The sequence below is a fragment of the Mobula birostris genome, chromosome 5 (assembly GCF_030028105.1).
Source record: "Mobula birostris isolate sMobBir1 chromosome 5, sMobBir1.hap1, whole genome shotgun sequence".
Classification (NCBI taxonomy): domain Eukaryota; kingdom Metazoa; phylum Chordata; class Chondrichthyes; order Myliobatiformes; family Myliobatidae; genus Mobula; species Mobula birostris.
The window spans coordinates 208,935,551-208,957,037 of NC_092374.1; the positions used below are offsets into that span (position 1 = coordinate 208,935,551).

At 44.5% G+C, this 21,487-nt stretch overlaps 1 protein-coding gene across 4 annotated transcripts in view; it reads right to left on the reverse strand.

The window, feature by feature from the left end:
• The window catches only part of LOC140198335 (coxsackievirus and adenovirus receptor homolog), a 298,796-nt gene that overhangs the window by 205,268 nt on the left and 72,041 nt on the right, over positions 1-21,487 (reverse strand). For all 4 annotated transcript variants that reach the window (XR_011886161.1, XM_072259432.1, XM_072259433.1 and 1 more), the window contains 3 exons: positions 14,404-14,679; positions 7,331-7,465; positions 5,151-5,290 (listed from right to left, as the gene is read on the reverse strand). Coding sequence is in view for 3 of the 4 variants with exons in the window: in XM_072259432.1 (XP_072115533.1) it covers positions 5,184-5,290; positions 7,331-7,465; positions 14,404-14,679 (518 nt within the window). In the remaining variant the exon portion in view is untranslated. The remainder of the gene's footprint in view (positions 1-5,150; positions 5,291-7,330; positions 7,466-14,403; positions 14,680-21,487) is intronic.

A 21,487-nucleotide genomic window follows, 5' to 3' on the forward strand; every position in this document is an offset into this window, starting at 1 on the left:
TATATAAGTAAGCATATCAGTAAGTGTGGAATATATATGTATGAAAAAAACCAAGCTTCTCTTAGTCTAGTGGTAAAAAGATACAGTCTGACGATGATGAGTAAAGTTCAGTTCAGTTCAGTTCGTGGTATTGAGTTGAGTAGCGATGGAGAGAGAGACCGGGAGAGATCTGAGTCTTCAGGTGAGCTGATGCCGTCGATCTTCTCGTTGTCCTTCGAAATCCTTTAAAAGTCACCGACTGTGACTTCAACAAAGAGGACCGATTTTCTGTGGTGGAGCTATCCCCCAGGCAAGGGTGGACACATGGACAACTCCCCACCGGTCAACCCCTTTTCTTTTTCCACTGCAAGAGCGATGGATCGATCCACCTGATCAATCCTCCAAAACCCACTTCTCTTGCAGGCACAACGATGCTCATTCAGTGTCCAAAACATATGACTGAGGTCTATCATCTGACCTCTTATTTTATCTTCCTGTGCTGAGCATCAACTGTCACTCAAATAACTCCTCCTTTCTCTCTCTGTGTAAGAAATGCAAGCAGGCAACTGTCCTTGAGAAGTATCAACAGCCTGCTGAAAATCATAACATCGAGTGTCCATTAAATAACGCTGCCTTCGGTCACCGTAGCAACTTACAAGCTGCTTGGTGCTGTCTCCAACTCAGCAGAAATCCAAAAGTTACTTCCCAGTGCCTTCATCTCTCTATCTCTCTCTCTCTCTCTTTTACAAACAAGTTGTTGGTGTTAAATAACTCTCTCTCTCTCTTTTCAAAAGCACAGTTCATAGGGGTAAACGAGTACAGTTCATAGGGGTAATTCAGGATCCCGTCACAGTACCGAGTGCTGCCACAGGAAAGCAGTATCATCAAGGACTCCCACAATCCAAGCCATGCTCTCTTCTCGCTGCTACATCAGGAAGGAGGCACAGGAGCCACAAGACTCTTGCCACCAGGTTCAGGAACAGCTATTACCCCTCAACCAACAGGTTCTGAACCAAAGTGTATAATGTTGAAGAGATAATAGATGCATTGGGCATTATCTTTCAAGAATCACCTGATGATGGCACGGACCCAGAGGACTGGAAGATTGCAAATGCCGCTCCACATTTTAAGAAGGGAGGAAGGCAAAAGAAGGGAAATGATAGACCAGTTAGTCTAACCTCAGTGACTGGGAAAGCGTTGGAGTCTATTGTTAAGGATGTTTCGAGTTGCTTGGAGAATGGAACAGAAGGACTACATCCCAGAGACCTGAGAGAGGTCGCTGAAGAGATAACAAATGCATTGTACATGATCTTTCAAGAATCACTTGATTCAGGCATGGATCTAGAGAATTGCAAATGTCCCTCCACTCTTTAAGAAGGGAGGAAGGCAAAAGAAAGCAAACAATAGGCCAGTTAGCCTAACCTCAGTGGTTTCAGGGGTACTCAGAGACTAACGATAAAATAAGTCAAGGTTAGCATGGTTTCTGTAAAAGGGAAATCTTGCCTGACAAATCTGTTAGAGTTCTTCAAGGAAGTAACAAGCAGAATGGACGGAGGAGAGACAGTGGATGTCATCTACAGGTACTTGGATTTTCAGAAGGTGTTTGATAGGGTGCGACACATTAGGCTGCTTAACAACATAAAATCTTCTGGAGTTATAGGAAAGATATTGGCATGGAGAGTGGAATGGCTGACAGGCAGGAGGCAGTGAGTAGGAATAAAAGCAACACACATCAAAGTTGCTGGTGAACACAGCAGGCCAGGCAGCATCTGTAGGAAGAGGTGCAGTCGACGTTCACCAGCAACTTTTATGTGTGTTGCTTGAATTTCCAGCTTCTCCAGAATTCCTGTTGTTTGAGTAGGAATAAAAGGTGCCTTTGCTGTTTAGCTGCCGATGTCTAGTGGTGTTCCTCAGGGATCAGTGTAGGGTCTGCTGCTTTTCACGTTGTTTGTCAGTAATTTGGATAATGGAATTGATAGTTTTGTGGCAAAGTTTGTGGATGATACAAAGTTAGATGGAGAGTTACGTATTGCTGAGGAAGCAATGCGATTGCAGCAGGACTTAGACAAATTGGAAGAATGGGCAAAAATGCGGCCGGTGGGATACAGTGCTGGGAAATGCATGATAATGCATTTTTGTAAAAGGAACAATAGTGCGGAGTATATTCTAAATGGGGAGAGGTGCAGAGGGACTTAGGAGTCCTCGTGCAAGACTTCCAGAAAGTTAATTTACAGGTTGAGTCTGTGGTAAAGCAGGCAAATGCAATGTTGGTATTTATTTCAAGGGGGATAGAATATAAAAGCAAGGAGATAATGCTAAGCCTTTATAAGACACTAGTCAGTCCACACTTTGAATATTGTCAACAGTTTTGGGCCCCATATCTCGGACAGGATGTGTTGTCATTGGAGAGAGTCCAGAGGAGGTTCATGAGGATAATTCTGGGAATGAAGGGGTTAACACATGAGGAGTGTTTGGCAGCTTTGGGCCTGTACTCACTGGAATTTAGAAGAATGCGGGGGGATCGCAAAGAGATCTACCAAATGTTGAAAGGACCAGATAGGGTGCATGTGAAGAGGATGTATCCTATGGTGGGGGTATCCAGAACTAGAGGGCACAGCCTCAAAATTGAGGGGTGACCTTTATGACAGAAGTATGGAGGAATTTTTTTTTAGCCAGAAGGTAATAAATTTCTGAAATGCCCTGCATTTGAGGCACAGAAAGGATGGTAGGGTAAAAGAACCATGGTGTACAAAGGATGTAGAAAATCTAGTTAAGAAGAAGAGAAAAGCTTATGAAGGGTTCAAGAAACTAGGTACTGTTAGAGCTCTAGAAAATTACAAGGTGCCGGGAAGGAGCTTAAGAATGAAATTAGGAGAGCCAGAAGTGGCCATGAGAAGGCCTTGGTGAGTGGGATTAAGGAAAACACCAAGGCATTCTACAAGTATTTGAAGAGCAAGAGGATGAACCGTGTGAGAATAGGACCAATCAGGTGCGACAGTGGAAATCTGTGCATGCAGTCGGAGGAGGTAGCAAAGATTCTGAATTAATACTTTGCTTCAGTATTCACCAGGGAAAAGGACATTGGCAGTTGTGGGGAAGACATACAGCGGACTGAAATGGTTGAGCATGTAGACATTAAAAAAGAGGATGTGCTGGAGCTTTTGAAAAGCATTAAGTTAGATAAGTTGCCGGCTCTAGATGAGATATACCCCAGACTACTGTGCAATGCAAGGGAGATGATTGCTGGTGATGATATTTGCATCATTAATAGGGACGGGAGAATTACCAGAGACTGGAGGCTTGCAAATGTTGTTCCTTTGTTCAAGAAAGGGAGTAGAGATAACCCAGAAAATTATAGAGTCTTACTTCAGTGGTGAGCAAGTTGTTGCAGAAGATCCTGAGGGGCAGGATTTATGAGCACTTGGAGAGACAATCTGATTAGGGATAGTCAGCGTGGCTTTGTCAAGGGCAGGTCATGCCTTACAAGCCTGACTGAATTCTTTGAGGATGTTAACAAAACACATTAATGAAGTTAGAGCGGTATATGCATTTCAGTAAGACATTTGATAAGGTTCCGCATGCGAGGCTCATTCAGAAAGTAATGAGGCATGGGATCTAAGGAGACCTTGCTTTGTGGATCCAGAACTGGCTTGGCCACAGAAGGCAAAGGGTGGTTGTGGGTAGTTTGTATTCTGCATGGAGATCGGTGACCAGTAGTGTTCTGCAGGGATCTGTTCTGGGACCCCTGCTGTTGTGATTTTTATAAATGACCTGGACGCGGATGTAAAAGGATGGGGGTGGGTTAGTAAATTCGCTAATGACACAAAAGTTTGGGGTGTTGTGGATAGTCTGGAGGGTTGTCAAAGGTTATAGCAGGACATTGATAGGATGCAGAAATGGGCTGAGAAGTGGCAGATGGAATTCAACCCAGACAAGTATGAAGTGGTTCATTTTGGTAGGTCAAATTTGAAGACAGAATATAATATTAATGGTAAGACTCTTGGCAGTGTGGAAGATCAGAGAAATCTTGGGGTTCATGTCCATAAGACACTCAAAGCTGCTGCACAGGTTGACAGCGTTGTTAAGAAGGCGTATGGTGTGTTGGCATTCATCAACGATGTGATTGAGTTTAAGAACCGTGAGGTAATGTTACAGCTATTTGACATCTCAGTTAGCCCCACAGAGTACTGTGTTCAGTTCTGGTCCCCTCACTACAGGAAGGATGTGGAAGAGAGAGTTCAGAGGGAACTTACAAGGATTTTGCCTGGATTGGAGAGCATGGCTTATGAGAATACATTGAGTAAACTTGGCCTTGTCTACTCGGAGCAATGGAGGATGAGAAGTGACCTGACTGAGGTGTATAAGATGATGAGGCATTGATCATGTGGATAGCCAGAGGCTTTTTCCCAGAACTGAAATGGCCAGCACAAGGGACATAGTTTTAAGGTGCTTGGAAGTAGGTACAAGGTGGAATATCAGAGGTAAGCTTTTCACACAGTAAGTGTTGGGTGCATGGTTGAGGTGGATCCAATAGAGTCTTTTAAGAGGCTCTTAGATAGGTACATGGAGCTTAGAAAAATAGAGGGCTTTGCGCTAGGGAAATTCTAGGCAGTTTCTAGAGTAGGTTACATGGCTGGCACAACATTGTGGGCCGAAGGACAGATAATGTGCTGTAGATTTCTATGTTCTAATTTCTTTAGCCAGAGTGTGGTGAATCTGTGGAATTCATTGTCACAGGCAGCTGTGGAGGCCAAGTCATTACAGCGGAGGTTGATCAGTAAGGCTGTCAAGTGTCACAGGGAGTAGGCAGCAGTTTGGGCCGAATGACCGAATTCCACTCCGATCTTTAAAGTCTTAACAAACACCACAATCGTAGAATCTTGTTGGTCACTAACTTATTTTTGCAGTTTTATTAGTTGAATAAATTCTAATTAAGGGAATTTAATTTGCAATAGCATAAACCATGGTGTCTACAGTTTTGTAGAATTTTCTGCTTTTCTGTCAAATTCACAATATCTAAAGTTCCTTTGATTGGAGTAAGGCCATATGTTGACAGGCATTATGCATCAAGTAATGTGAGCTGAAAGAACCAAACCTCGAGTTTTCGGTAATGATTGGCATATGTTCATCTCTGTACCGCAAATTAAGCCAAGTAGCGGTCCAAACCGTACCTTAATAGCATGATCTGAGAAAACGTGGTTGCTTTATCGTATGCTTTGCTTCCTCTTTGGTTTGTTGCTCAAAATCTTGGTGTCGTGCATGCTGGAGAGAGCCATCTGTTTGCTGAAATAGCTGTTTTCATAAATTGTTTCTGAAACAAAATCAAAAGATAAGTGTAAGATGATGAATTGAACTGGAGAATGTGAACCACAATCATGTAGACTGTGTGACCGGTACGCACCACCGGTCATCATGTGGTACCTGGACCCTTGCGGGACCCAGCTCTGTGTGACCAGTACACACCACCGGTCATCACATGGTACCTGGACCCTTGCGGGACCCAGCTCTGTGTGACCAGTACACACCACCGGTCATCACGTGGTACCTGGACCCTCATGGGACCCAGCTCTGTGTGACCAGTACACACCACCGGTCATCACGTGGTACTTGGACCCTTGCGGGACCCAGCTCTGTGTGACCGGTACACAGCACCGGTCATCACGTAGTACCTGGACCCTCGTGGGACTCAGCTCTCTGTGACCAGTACGCATCACCGGTCATCACGTAATACCTGGACCCTCGCGGGACTCAGCTCTCTGTGACCAGTACGCATCACCGGTCATCACATGGTACCTAGACCCTTACGGGACCCAGCTCTGTGCCTAGCTATAGCAAGTATGCTACTAAACTGGAAAGGATGAAGAAAATTCAGAAAGATGTTACCAAAACGGAGATCTTGAATTATAAGGAGAGACCAGATAGGCGAGGGTCTATTTGCCTGGAGCATAGGAGTCTGAAGGGTGACCTTACAGATATTTATAAAATTATGAGTGGCAAAGATTAGCTGAACAGTCACAGACTTATTCCCAGGGCAGGGAGAGTCTAAAACTTTAGGGATTTAGATTTAAGATAAGGGTGGAAAGATTGATGGGGATCTGAGTAGCAAGTTTTTCATACAGAGGGCGGTGGGTATCTAAAACCAGAATCAGAATGAGAATCAGGTTTATTATCACCGGCATGTGTTGTGAAATTTGTTAACTTAGCAGCAGCAGATCAATGCAATACACAATATGGAAGAAATAAATAAATAAATTGCAGTATACATAGATTGAATAGATTAAATGTCCTGCAAAAAGCAGAAATAATATATATTAAAAAAGAGAGGTAGTATTCATGGGTTCAATGTCCATTTAGGAATCAGATGGCAGAGCGGAAGAAGCTGTTCCTGAATGGCTGAGTGTGTGCCTTCAGGCTTCTGTATCTCCTACCTGATGGTAACAGTGAGAAAAGGGCATGCCCTGGGTGCTGGAGGTCGTTAATAATGGACACTGCCTTTCTGAGACACCGCTCCCTGAAGATGTCCTGGATACTTTGTAGGCTAGTACCCAAGATGGAGCTGACTAGATTTACAACCCTCTGCAGCTTCTTTCGGTCCTGTGCAGTAGCCCCTCCATACCAGACAGTGATGCAGCCTGTCAGAATGCTCTCCACAGTACAACTATAGAAGTTTTTGAGTGTATTTGTTGACATACTAAATCTCTTCAAACTCCAAATGAAGTATAGTCACTCGTCTTGCCTTCTTTATAACTGCATCGATATGTTGGGACCAAGTTAGGTCCTCAGAGATCTTGACACCCGGGAACTTGAAACTGCTCACTATCTCCACTTCTGATCCCTCTATGAGGATTGGTATGTGTTCCTTCATCTTACCCTTTCTGAAGTCCACAATCAGCTCTTTCATCTTACTGATGTTGAGTGCCAGGTTGTTGCTACGACACCACTACACGAGTTGGGATATCTCACTCCTGTACGCCCTCTCGTCACCATCTGAGATTCTACCAACAATGGTTGTATCGACAGCAAATTTATAAATGGTATTTGAGCCATGCCTAGCCACACAGTCATGTGTATACAGAGAGAAGAGCAGCTGCTAAGCACACACCCCTGAGGTGCACCAGCTGCTTGATGAAGTGGTCAAGAGAGGCACAACTGCAGAGTTTAAAGGACATTTGGACATGTATATGAAGAGGAAAAATTTAGAGGGATATGAGCCAAATTCAGGTAAATGGGGCAAGCTCAGGTGGTCAACTTGTTCAGCATGGACAAGCAGGACCACAGGGCTTTTCTCCATGCAGTATAAATGCAACCGACTCTATGAGCACTTAGTCCACATCTTCTGCTGTGTTCTTACCACTCTCTGTTGACAACTTCTTTGCTTGTTTCTTCCTCTGGCAGCACAACACAATGAGGATTATGTACCCAATATATCCCAGATAACCACCATATCCAAGGTGCCCATAGATGTCTGGGTTTTCATGCAATGGTACTGAAATTAAATGTAAGAATTCAGTAAATATTTAGACCATAAGACCTTAAGACATAGGAGCAGAATTAGGTCATCTGACCCATCGAGTCTGCTCCACCATTCAATCATGGCTGATCCTTTTCTTTTCTCCTCTTTAACCCCAGTTCCCGGCCTTCTCCCCGTAACCTTTGATGCCACGTCCAATCAAGAACTTATCAATCTCACCCAACGACCTGACCTCCACAGGTGCATGTGGCAACAACTTCCACAAATTCATCACCCTTTCGCTAAAGAAATGTCTTCGCATTTCTGTTTTGAAAGGGCATCCCTCTATCCTGAGGCTGTGCCCCCTTGTCCTAGACTCTCCCACCATGGGAAATATCCTTTCTACATCTACTTGGTCTAGGCCTTTCAACATTTGTAAGTTTTCAATGAGATCCCCCCTCATCTTTCTGGATTCCAGTGAGTACAGACTCAGAGCTATCAAACGTTTCTTTTATATTTATTTATAAATGGCAAATGAAGTGAATAAGTATTTTTCATCAGTCTTCACCGCGGGAGGCATTAGCAAAATGCTAGAAGTTTGTGAGTGCCGGGGTCAGAGTGTGTGAAGTTGCCTATACTAGGGAAAGGTTACTGGGAAACTGAAAGGACTGAGGTAGATAAGTCATTTGGACCAGAAAATGTACAGCCAGGAAAGAGGTGGCTGAAGAGATTGTGGAGGTATTAGTAATGATCTTTCAGGAATCACTAGGTTCTGGAATGGTTTTGAAAGACTGGAAATTTGCAAGTGTCACTCCACTTTTCAAGAGCAGAGAGAGGAAGAAAAAAGGAAGTTATATGCCAATTAGTCTGACAATGGTTGGTAAGATTTTGGAATTGATTATTAAGGATGAGGTCTCAGGATACTTGGAGGCAAATGGTCAGATAGGCCGTAGTCAGCATGGTTTCCTCAAGGGAAAATCTTGCCTGACAGATCTGTTGGAAATCTTTAAGAAACAACAGGATTACGGCCTGTGCCACATGACAGTGAGTATAGGAATACAGTGAGGTGGAGGATAAATGTGTGGCTGAAGGATTGGAGCAGGGGGCAGGGATTCAGATTTCTGGATCATTGGAACCTCTTCTGGGGCAGGTGTGACCTGTACAAAAAGGACAGGTTGCACTTGAATCCCAGGGGAACCAATATCCTGGTGGAGAGGTTTGCTAAGGCTATTGGGGAGAGTTTAAACTAGAATTGCTGGGGGGTGGGAATCAAACTGAAGAGACGGAGGAAGAGGCTGTTGGCTCACAAATAAAGAAAGCTTGGAGACGGTGCGAGAGGGAGGATAGGCAGGTGAGAAAGAAGCGACACGCTCAGACCGATGGTTTGAGATGTGTCTATTTTAAGGCAAGGATATTATGAAGAAAGCAGATGAGCTTAGGGCATGGATCAGCACTTGGAGCTATGATGTTGTAGCCATTACAGAGACTTGGATGGCTCAGGGGCAGGAATGGTTACTTTGAGTGCCAGGCTTTAGATGTTTCAGAAAGGACAGGGAGGGAGGCAAAAGTGGTGGGGGTGTGGCACTGTTGATCAGGGATAATGTCACAGCCATAGAAAAGGAGGAAGACATGGAGACTTTGTGGGTTAAAGTTAGGAACAGAAATGAGTAAAAAACTCTACTGGGTGTTTTTTATAGACCACCCAATAGTAACAGGGATGTCAAGGAGCAGATAGGGAGACAGATTATGGAAAGGTGTAATAATAACGGGGTTGTCATGGTGGGAGATGTTAATTTCCCAAATATCCATTGGCATGTCCCTAGAGTGGGGGGTTTAGATGGGGTGGAGTTTGTTAGGTGTGTTCAGGAAGGTTCCTTGACACAATATGTAGATAAGCCTACAAGAAGAGAGGCTGTACTTGATCTGGTATTGGGAAATGAACCTGGTCAGGTGTCAGATCTCTCAGGGGGAGAGCATTTTGCAGATAGTGATCACAATTCTATCTCCTTTACCATAGCATTGGAGAGTGATAGGAGCAGACAAGTTGGGAAAACATTTAATTGGAGTGAGGGGAAATATGAAGCTATCAGGCAGGAACTTGGAAGCATAAATTGGGAACAGATGTCCTCAGGGAAATGTATGGCAGAAATGTGGCAAATGTTCCGGGATATTTGCATAGGGTTCTGCATAGGTATGTTCCAATGAGACGGGGAAAGGATGGTAGGGTACAGGAACTGTGGTGTACAAAGGCTGTTGTAAATCTAGTCAAGAAGAAAAGAAGAGCTTACAAAAGGTTCAAAAAGCTAGGTAATGATAGAGAGCTAGAAGATTATAACGCAAGCAGGAAGGAGCTCAAGAAAGAAATTAGGCGAGCCAGAAGGGGCCATGAGAAGGCCTTGGCGGACACGATTAAGGAAACCCCAAGGCAATTTACAAGTATGTGAAGAGCAAGAGGATAAGACGTGAGAGAATGGGACCAATCAAGTGTGACAGTGGGAAAGTGTGTATGGAACCGGAGGAGATAGCAGAGGTACTTAATGAATACTTTGCTTCAATATTCCTACGGAAAGGGATCTTGGCGATTGTAGGGATGAATTATAGTGGACTGAAAAGCTTCAGCATTTAGATATTAAGAAAGAAGATGTGGGGGAGCTTTTGGAAAACCTCAAGTTGGATAAGTCGCCGGGACCGGATGATATGTACCCCAGGCTACTGTGGGAGGCAAGGGAGGAGATTGCTGAGCCTCTGGCGGTGATCTTTTCATCAAGAATGGGGATGAGAGAGATTCCAGAGGATTGGAGGGTTCCAATGTTGTTCCATTATTCAAGAAAGGGAGTAGAAATAGCCCAGGAAATTATAGACCAGTGAGTCTTACTTCAGTGGTTGGTAACTTGATGGAGAAGATCTTGAGAGGCAGGATTTATGAACATTTGGAGAGGTATAATATGATTAGGAATAGTCAGCATGGCTTTGTCAAGGGCAGGTCGTGCCTTACGAGCCTGACTGAATTTTCTGAGGTGTGACTAAACACATTGATGATGGTAGAACAGTAGATGTAGTGTATATGGATTTCAGCAAGGCATTTGACAAGGTACCCCATGCAAGGCTTATTGAGAAAGTAAGGAGTCATGGGATTCAAGGGGAAATTGCTTTGTGGATCCAGAACCGGCTTGCCCACAGAAGGCAAAGAGTGGTTGTAGACAGGTCATATTCTGCATGGAGGTCGGTCACCAGTGGTGTGCCTCAGGGATCTGTTCTGGGGCCCCTACTGTTCGTGATTTTCATAAATGACCTGGATGAGGAAGTGGAGGGATGGGTTAGTAAATTTGCAGATCACACAAAGGTTGGAGGTGTTGTGGATAACGTGGAGGGCTGCCAGAGGTTACAGCAGGACATCGATAGGATGCAAAACTGGGCTGAGAAGTGGCAGATGGAGTTCAACCCAAATAAGTGTGAGGTGGTTGATTTTGGTAGGTCAAGCATGATGGCAGAATATAGCATTAATGGTAAGATTCTTGGCAGTGTGGACGATCAGAGGGATCTTGGAGTCCGAGTCCATAGGACACACAAAGCTGCTGTGCAAGGTTGACTTTGTGGTTAAGAAGGCATACGGTGTATTGGCCTTCATCAATCGTGGGATTGAGTTTAATAGCCCAGAGGTAATGTTGCAGCTATATAGGACCCTGGTCAGACCCCACTTGGAGTACTGTGCTCAGTTCTGGTCGCCTCACTATAGGAAGGATGTGGAAACCATAGAAAGGGTGTAGAGGAGAGTTATAAGGATGCTACTTCCGCTAATGCCCCATTAACTTCCGCTAATGCTCCACCTCCCCCTCGTACCCCATCCGTTATTTATTTTTACACACACATTCTTTCTCTCACTCTCCTTTTTCTCCCTCTGTCCCTCTGACTTTACCCCTTGCCCATCCTCTAGGTTCCCCGCCCCTTGTCTTTCTCCCCAGGCCTCCTGTCCCATGATCCTCTCATATCTCCTTTGCCAATCACCTGTCCAGCTCTTGGCTCCATCCCTCCCCCTCCTGTCTTCTCCTATCATTTTCGATCTCTCCCTCCCCCTCCCACTTTCAAATCTCTTACTAACTCTTCCTTCAGTTAGTCCTGATGAAGGGCCTTGGCCTGAAACGTCGACTGTACCTCTTCCTAGAGATGCTGCCTGGCCTGCTGCGTTCACCAGCAACTTTGATGTCTGTTGCTTGTTATAAGGATGTTGCCTGGTTGGGGGGCATACCTTATGAGAATAGGTTGAGTGAACCTTTTTTCCTTGGAGCGATGGAGGATGAGAGGTGACCTGATAGAAGTGTATAAGATGATGATTGTGTAGTTAGTCAGAGGCTTTTTCCCAGGGCTGGAATGGCTAGCATGAGAGGGTACAGTTTTAAGGTGCTGGGGAGTAGGTACAGAGGAGATGTCAGGGGTATGCTTTTTACGCAGAGTGGTGAGTGTGTGGAATGGGCTGTCGGCAACGGTGGTGGAGGCGGATACGATAGGGTCATTTAAGAGCCTCCTGGACAGGATATGGAGGTCACAAAAATAGAGGGCTCTGGGTAACCCTAGGTAATCTCTCAGGTAAGGACAGGTTCGGTACATCTTTGTGGGCCGAAGGGCCTGTATTGTGCCATAGGTTTTCTATGCTGCTATGCTTTTTTTAACAAGCAGAATAGACAAAGGAGAATCAGTGGATGGTGTGTACTTTCATTTTCAGAAGGCCCTTTACAAGGTGCCACACATGAGGCTGCTTAGCAGGTTAAGAGCCCATGGTGTTACAGGAAAGATGCTGGCAAGGGTAAGGCGGCGGCTGATCCATAAGAGGCAAAGAGTGGGAATGAAAGGAGCCTTTTCTGGATGGCTGTGGTGACTGTGGTTTTCCACAATGGTCTCTTTACGTTATATGGTTAAGAAGTGGCAGATAGAACACAGTGTCGGTAAGTGTATGGTCGTGCTCTTTAGTAGAAGAAATAAACAGATGGACTATTTTCTAAATGTGAGGCAGTTGGAGATGCAAAGGGACTTGGGAGTCCTTGTGCACGATTCCCTAAAGATTAATTTGCGGGTTGAGTTAGTGGTAAGAAATGTGACATTAGCATTCATTTCTAGAGGACTAGAATATAAAAGCAAAGTCATATTGAGGCTTTATAAAACACTGATGGGGCCTCACTTGAAGTATTGTGAGTAGTTTTGGGCCCCTTATCGTAGAAAGGATGTGCTGACACTGGAAGGAGTTCAAAGGAGGTTCATGAAAATAATTCCATGATTGCAAAAATGAATGCAGGATTGGGGGTTTGTCATATAAAGAGTGTTTTATGGCTCTGCATTCACTGGAATTCAGAATAATGAAGGGTGATCTAATTGAAACTTATCGAATGTTGAAAGGCCTCGATACAGTCAAAGTGGAGAGGATGTTTCCTATCAACACACACAAAATACTGGAGGAACTCAGCAGGCCAGGAAACATCTATGGAAAAGAGTACAGTCGACCTTTCAGGCCGAGGCCCTTCAACAGGATGTTTCCTATGGTGGAGTGTCTAGGGCCAGAGGACAGAGCCTCAAAACATAGAGACTTCCTTTTTGAATGGAAATTAGGTGGAATTTCTTCAGCCTTAGAGTGGTGAATCTGTTGAATTTGTTACCACAGGCAACTGTGGAGGCCAAGTCTTAATGTATATTTAAGGCAGAGACTAATAGTTTCTTGATTAGTCAAGGCACAAAGGGTATGGAGATAGGCAGGAGACTGGGACTGAGAGGCAAAATGGATCAGCCATAATGAAATAGTGGAGCAGACTTCAACGGGTGCATTTAATGTCAGAGAAATGTATACAATATACACCTTGAAATTCTTTTCATTCGCAAACATCCACGAAAGCAGAGGAGTGCCCCAAAGAATGAATGACATTTAAATGTTAGAACCCCAAAGCCCGCCCCCAGCTCCCCCTCCCACGCATAAGCAGCAGCAAAGCAACAACCCCCCCTCTCTCCACCAGCTAAAAAGCATTGGCACCCACCACCGAGCACTCAAGCGTGCAGCAAAGCATCAATAAAGACGCAGACTTGCAGTACCCCAAAGACTACTCGTTCACCCAGTATTCGACATACCACAGGCTCCCTCTCCCCCTAATAAGGGAAAAAGAGATGTCCTCATTTCACAGGGAGAGGAGAGACATAATAAAACAACTCGCTGATTTCTGGTGTTAAAAGTCTGTTACCTCGCTTTTTCCGAGCTCTGTGCCCAAAGAACTTGGGTCTCTGGGCACAGAGATAGCAACCAGCTCGCTGCTTATGATCTTCTGTCTCCCACAATGCATCAGATGGTGGCGCTGGCCTCGAGTCCACCCGCTTCCAGAGCCACAAAAATCCGGCACACTAAAAGCACACTAGTCTTCCGGGACACATAAGACAAAGGAGCAGAATTAGGCCATTCAGCCCATCGAGTCCACTCCACCACTTCATCAGGGCTGATCCCGGATTCCATTCAAACCCATTCACCTTCCCTCTCACCATATCCCTTGATGCCCCGACCAATCAGGACTCTATCAACTTCCGCATTGAACAGACTTGGCTTCCACCACAGTCTGTGGCAGAGCGTTCCACGGATTCACCACTCTCTGGCTAAAAAAAATTCCTCCTCACTTCTGTTCTAAAAGGCTGCCCGTCAATTTTGAGGCTGTACTCTTTAGTTCTAAAGGGCCATGGAAATCTAACTGTTTTTCACCAAAAATCAGCTGAGGCTGGAACTCAGATAAGAACTTCATATCTAAAATCAAAATAAATTACCTGTTGGTTAAGTACATTGTGAGATATAGTAGAAGCAAGGGAGGTGTACAGAGAAGAAATGCAGATCTAAGAAGCATAACTTTAGCTGAAGTGGATGGATAACATTGGCACTGATGTGGTAACATCTGCAGCGATAACCCTTACTCATGTGATCAAAAGATATCATTAAGTTATGATGATATACTTACAACAGAGCTGCATCACAAAATCTACATGATTAGAGCTGATACGGTTTTCCACCTTGCACCTGTAGATACCAACGTCGGATTTCTGCACATTCTGGATTGTCAAGGACCTGTTGTTCTTTGACAGATGATAGTTCATTTCACTTGGCAGAGGCAGATCACATCGGAACCAACTGTACTGGTTGAGATTTCCCTTTTCAGCAGAGCATTGCAAAGTCACATTATCGCCAATCTGTGGAGCCTCAGGGATCATTTCAACTTCCAGAGTGGACACAGCAACTGCAGATTCAAACAGAAAATGGATGAACCAGAGATGATCAGGAGGCAGGATGTGATTAAATATGCAAGATATAGATGATGACAATTTCTACAGCATTCATCAGGTGATGAACGGTGTGATGCTGAGTTTACACTTTTTTGGTCAGTAGTCCAGATATCATAGAAACATAGAAACATAGAAAATAGGTGCAGGAGTAGGCCATTCGGCCCTTCGAGCCTGCACCGCCATTTATTATGATCATGGCTGATCATCCAACTCAGAACACCGCCCCAGCCTTCCCTCCGTACCCCCTGACCCCCGTAGCCACAAGGGTCATATCTAACTCCCTCTTAAATATAGCCAATGAACTGGCCTCAACTGTTTCCTGTGGCAGAGAATTCCACAGATTCACCACTCTCTGTGTGAAGAAGTTTTTCCTAATCTCGGTCCTAAAAGGCTTCCCCAAACTGTGACCCCTCGTGCTGGACTTCCCCAACATCGGAAACAATCTTCCTGCATCTAGCCTGTCCAATCCCTTTAGGATCTTATACGTTTCAATCAGATCCCCCCTCAATCTTCTAAATTCCAATGAGTACAAGCCCAGTTCATCCAGTCTTTCTTCATATGAAAGTCCTGCCATCCCAGGAATCAATCTGGTGAACCTTCTCTGTACTCCCTCTATGGCAAGGATGTCTTTCCTCAGATTAGGGGACCAAAACTGCACACAATACTCCAGGTGTGGTCTCACCAAGGCCTTGTACAACTGCAGTAGTACCTCCCTGCTCCTGTACTCAAATCCTCTCGCTATAAATGCCAGCATACCATTCGCCTTTTTCACCGCCTGCTGTACCTGCATGCCCACTTTCAATGACTGGTGTATAATGACACCCAGGTCTCGTTGCACCTCCCCTTTTCCTAATCAGCCACCATTCAGATAATAATCTGTTTTCCTATTTTTGCCACCAAAGTGGATAACTTCACATTTATCCACATTAAATTGCATCTGCCATGAATTTGCCCACTCACCCAATCTATCCAAGTCACCCTGCATCCTCTTAGCATCCTCCTCACAGCTAACACTGCCACCCAGCTTCGTGTCATCCGCAAACTTGGAGATGCTGCATCTAATTCCCTCATCCAAGTCATTAATATATATTGTAAACAACTGGGGTCCCAGCACTGAGCCTTGCGGTACCCCACTAGTCACCACCTGCCATTCTGAAAAGGTCCCGTTTATTCCCACTCTTTGCTTCCTGTCTGCTAACCAACTCTCCACCCACACCAATACCTTACCCCCAATACCGTGTGCTTTAAGTTTGCACACTAATCTCCTGTGTGGGACCTTGTCAAAAGCCTTTTGAAAATCCAAATATACCACATCCACTGGTTCTCCCCTATCCACTCTACTAGTTACATCCTCAAAAAATTCTATGAGATTCGTCAGACATGATTTTCCTTTCACAAATCCATGCTGACTTTGTCCGATCATTTCACCGCTTTCCAAATGTGCTGTTGTCACATCCTTGATAACTGACTCCAGCAGTTTCCCCACCACCGACGTTAGGCTAACCGGTCTATAATTCCCCGGTTTCTCTCTCCCTCCTTTTTTAAAAAGTGGAGTTACATTAGCCACCCTCCAAACCTCAGGAATTAGTCCAGAATCTAACGAGTTTTGAAAAATTATCACAATGCATCCACTATTTCTTGGGCTACTTCCTTAAGCACCCTGGGATGCAGACCATCTGGCCCTGGGGATTTATCTGCCTTCAATCCCTTCAATTTACCTAACACCACTTCCCTACTAACATGTATTTCGCTCAGTTCCTCCATCTCACTGGACCCTCTGTCCCCTACTATTTCTGGAAGATTATTTATGTCCTCCTTAGTGAAGACAGAACCAAAGTAATTATTCAATTGGTCTGCCATGTCCTTGCTCCCCATAATCAATTCACCTGTTTCTGTCTGCAGGGGACCTACATTTGTTTTTACCAGTCTTTTCCTTTTTACATATCTATAAAAGCTTTTACAGTCCGTTTTTATGTTGCCTGCCAGTTTTCTCTCATAATCTTTTTTCCCCTTCCTAATTAAGCCCTTTGTCCTCCTCTGCTGAACTCTGAATTTCTCCCAGTCCTCAGGTGAGCCACTTTCTCTGGCTAATTTGTATGCTTCTTCTTTGGAATTGATACTATCCCTAATTTCTCTTGTCAGCCACGGGTGCACTACCTTCCTTGATTTATTCTTTTGCCAAACTGGGATGAACATTTATTGCAGTTCATCCATGCAACCCTTAAATGCTTGCCATTGCATATCCACCGCCAATCCTTTAAGTGTCATTTGCCAGTCTATCTTAGCTAATTCACGTCTCATACCTTCAAAGTTACCCCTCTTTAAGTTCAGAACCTTTGTTTCTGAATGAACTATGTCACTCTCCATCTTAATGAAGAATTCCACCATATTATGGTCACTCTTACCCAAGGGGCCTCTCACGACAAGATTGTAGCTGTAAGATCATCAGCTGTAAGTTTGGAGAATCATCCCTTCTAATAAGCTAATGCTAAGCTTAAAGCGATCCATTAATCTTAATTTAGCAGGTTATAGTTAAATAATTCGATGACTTGGACTCCCATAATTTCAGGTCTTTCCCCACCAGACACACACAAGGCCATAAGATCATAAGACGTAAGAGCTGAGTTTGGCCATTCGGCCCATTGAATCTGCTCTACCATTCCACCATGGCTGATCCTAGATCCCACTCAACCCCACACACCTGCCATCTCATCATATCATTTGATTGATCAGGAAAATATCAATTTCAGCCTTAAAAATATGCACTGACTTGGCCTCCACCGCAGTCTGTGGCAGAGCATTCCACCAATTCACTACTCTCAGACCAAAAACAAAATCCTCCTTACCTCTGTGTGAAAAGGTCACCCCTCAGTTTTGAGGCTGTACCCTCTAGTTCGGGATACCCCCGCCATAGGAAACATCCTCTCCACAACCACCCTATCTATACCTTTCAACATTTGGTACTTTTCAATGAGTTCCCCACTCATTCTTCTAAATCTCAGTGAATTCAGGGCCAAAGCTGCCATACGTTAACCCCTTCATTCCTGGAATAATCCCAGTGAACTTCCTCTGAACTCTCTCCAATGACAACACATCCTTGCTGAGATATGGGGCCCAAAACGGTTGACAATACTCCAAGTGTGGCCAGATTAGTGGCGAAGAAAGGCTGAGCATTATCTCCTTGCTTCTATATTCTATTCCCTCTTTATGGCCACTTGCTACCTCATGCCTGTTAGCCATTCTGCAATGCATGCCAGCATCTCTTCTGCAACGCCACAGGATTTTATCTCGTTAAGCAGCTCATGTGTGGCACCTCAGTAAATGCCTTTTGAAAATACAAGTAAATAAGACCATAGGACATAGGAGCAGAATTAGGCCTTCTGGCCAATCAAGTCGGCTCTGCCATTTAATCATGGCCGATCCTTTTTTTTTCCCCTCCTCAACCCCAATCCTGGCCTTCTCTCAGTAACCTTTGATGCATGTCCAATCAAGAACCTATCAATCTCCGCCTTAAAAACACCCACAACCTGGCCTCCACAGCTGCACGTGGCAACAAATTCCACATGTTCACCACCCTCTGGCGAAAGAAGTTTCTCCACATCTGTTTAGGAAGGGCGCCCCTCTATCCTGAGGCTGTGCCCTCTTGTCCCAGACTCTCCCACCATGGGAAACATCCTTACCACATCCACTCTGTCGAGGCCTTTCAACATTTCAAAGAGATCCCACACCCCCGACCCCATCCTTCTGAATTCCAGCGAGTACAGACTCAGAGCCATCAAACGATCCTTGTATGATAACCCTTTCATTCCTGGAATTATCCTTGTGAACGTCCTCTGAACACTCTCCAATGCCAGCACATCTCTTCTCAGATAAGGGGGCCAAAACTGTTCACAATACTCTAATTAACCTTTATGGTGTTCTGCACAAGGACTCCCAAGTCCCTCTGCATCTGGAGCTTTTGGAAAGCATCAAGTTGGATCAGTTGCTGAGACCGGACGAGATGTACCTCAGGCTACTGTGGGAGGCAAGGGAGGAGTTTGCAGAGCCTCTGGCGATGATCTTTGCATCATCAGTGGGGACGGGAGAGGTTCCGGAGGATTGGAGGGTTGCGGATGTTGTTCCTTTATTCAAGAAAGGGAGTAGAGATAGCCCAGAAAATTATAGACCAGTACATCTTACCTCAGAGGTTGGGAAGATCCTGAGAGATTTATGAACATTTAGAGAGGTATAATATGATTAGGAGTAGTCAGCATGCCTTTGTCTTGGGCAGGTCATGCTTTACGAGCCTGATTGAATTTTTTAAGGATGTGACTAAACACATTGATGATGAAGAAAGAGCAGTAGGTGTAATGTATGTGGATTTCAACAAGGCATTTGACAAGGTACCCCATGCAAGGCTTATTGAGAAAGTAAGGAGGCATGGGATCCAAGGGGAACTTGCTTTGTGGATCAAGAACTGGCTTGCCCACAGAAGGTAAAGAGTGGTTGTAGACGGGTCATATTCTGCATGGAGGTCGGTCAACAGTGGAGTGCCTCAGGGATCTGTTCTGGGACCCTTACTCTTCGTGATTTTAATAAATGACCTGGATGAGGAAGTGGAGGGATGGGTTAGTAAGTTTGCTGATGACACAAAGGTTGGGTGTGTTGTGGATAGTGTGGAGGGCTGTCAGAGGTTACAGCGGGATATTGATAGGATGCAAAACTGGGCTGAGAAGTGGCAGATGCAGTTCAACCCAGATAAGTGTGAAGTGGTTAATTTTGGTAGGTCAAATATGATGGCAGAATATAATATTAATGGTAAGACTCTTGGCAGTGTGGAGGATCAGAGGGATCTTGGGGTTCGAGTCCATAGGACACTCAAAGCAGCTGCGCAGGTTGACTCTGTGGTTAAGAAGGTGTACAGTGTATTGGCCTTCATCAATTGTGGAATTGAATTTAGGAGCCGAGAGGTAATGTTACAGCTATATAGGACCCTGGTCAGACCACACTTGGAGTACTGTGCTTAGTTCTGGTCACCTCACTACATGAAGGATGTGGAAACCATAGGAAGGGTGCAGAGGAGATTTACAAGGATGTTGCCTGGATTGGGGAACACGCCTTATGAGAATAGGTTGAGTGAACTTGGCCTTTTCTCCATTGAGCGACGGAGGATGAGAGGTGACCTGATAGAGGTGTATAAGATGATGAGAGGCATTAATCGTGTGGATAGTCAGAGGCTTTTTCCCAGGTCTGAAATGGTTGCCACAAGAGGACACAGGTTTAAGGTGCTGGGGAGTAGGTACAGAGGAGATGTCAGGGGTAAGTTTTTTACTCAGAGAGTGGTGAGTGTGTGGAATGGGCTGCCGGCAACAGTGGTGGAGGAGGATACGATAGGGTCTTTTAAGAGACTTTTAGATAGGTACATGGAGTTTAGTAAAATAGAGGGTTATAGGTAAGCCTAGTAATTTCTAAGGTAGGGACATTTTCAGTTCAACTCTGTGAGCCAAAGTGTCTGTATTGTGCTGTAGGTTTTCTATGTTTCTATCTCAGATTCCTGGATTTTCTTCCCATTTAGAAAACAGTTTACATATTTATTTCTACTACCAAAGTGCATGACCGTGAACTTTCCAACATTGTATTTCATTTGCCACTTTCTTGCCTGTTCTCCTAACCTGTCTAAGTCTTTCTGCATCCTACCTGTTTCTTCAACACTTCCTGTCCCTCCACCAGTCTTCGTATCATTTGCAAACTTGGCAAAAAAGCCACTAATTCCATCATCTAAATCATTTATATACAGCTTAAAAAGACGTGGTCCCAACACGGACCCCTGTGGAACACCATTAGTCACTGACAGCCAGCCAGAAAAAGTTCCTTTTATTCCCATTCACTGCCTCCTACCAATCAGCCAATGCTCTAAGCATGCCAGTAACTGTCCTGTAATGCCATAGGCTCTTAACTTGGTAAGTAGCCCCATGTGTGGCACATTGTCGAAGGCCTTCTGAAAGTCCAAATATACAACATCCACTGCATTCCCTTTATCTACTCTACTTACAATCTCTTCAAAGAATTCCAACAGGTTTGTCTGGCAAGATTGTCTCTTTGGGAAACTATGCTGAATTTGTCCTATCTTGTCCTATGTCTCCAAGTACTTCTTAACTTCATTCTTAACCACTGACTCCAACATCTTCCCAACCACTAAAGTCAGGCTTACTGGTCTGTAGTTTCCTTTCTGCTGCTGTCCTCATTTCTTAAAGAGTGGAGTGAAATTTGCAATTTCCAGTCCTCTGGCACCTTGGCAGAGTCCAATGATTTTTGAAAGATCATTACTAGTTCCTCCACAATCTCTACCGCTACCTCTTTCAGATCCCTAGGACTCAATTCATCTGATCCAGGTGACTTGTGTATCTTTCGGTCTTTCAGCTTTCTGAGCATCTTCCCTCTGGTAACAGTAACTGCACCCACTCCTCTTCCTTCACACACTAAAACATCAGGCATACTGCTACTGTCCTCCACAGTGAAGGTTGATGCAAAATATTCATTTAGTTTATCAGCCATATCTTTGTCCCTCGCTATTATTTCTCATGCCTAGTTTTCTAGCAGTCCTATATCCACTCTCATTTCTCTTTCATTTTTTTTACATATTTTTACTATCCACTTTGATATTATTTGCTAGCTTGCTTTCATATTTCATCTTTTCCCTTCTAATGATTTTTTTAGTTGCTCTCTGTAGGTTTTTAAAACTTCCCAATCCTCGATCTTCTCACTAATTTTCGATTTGTTGTA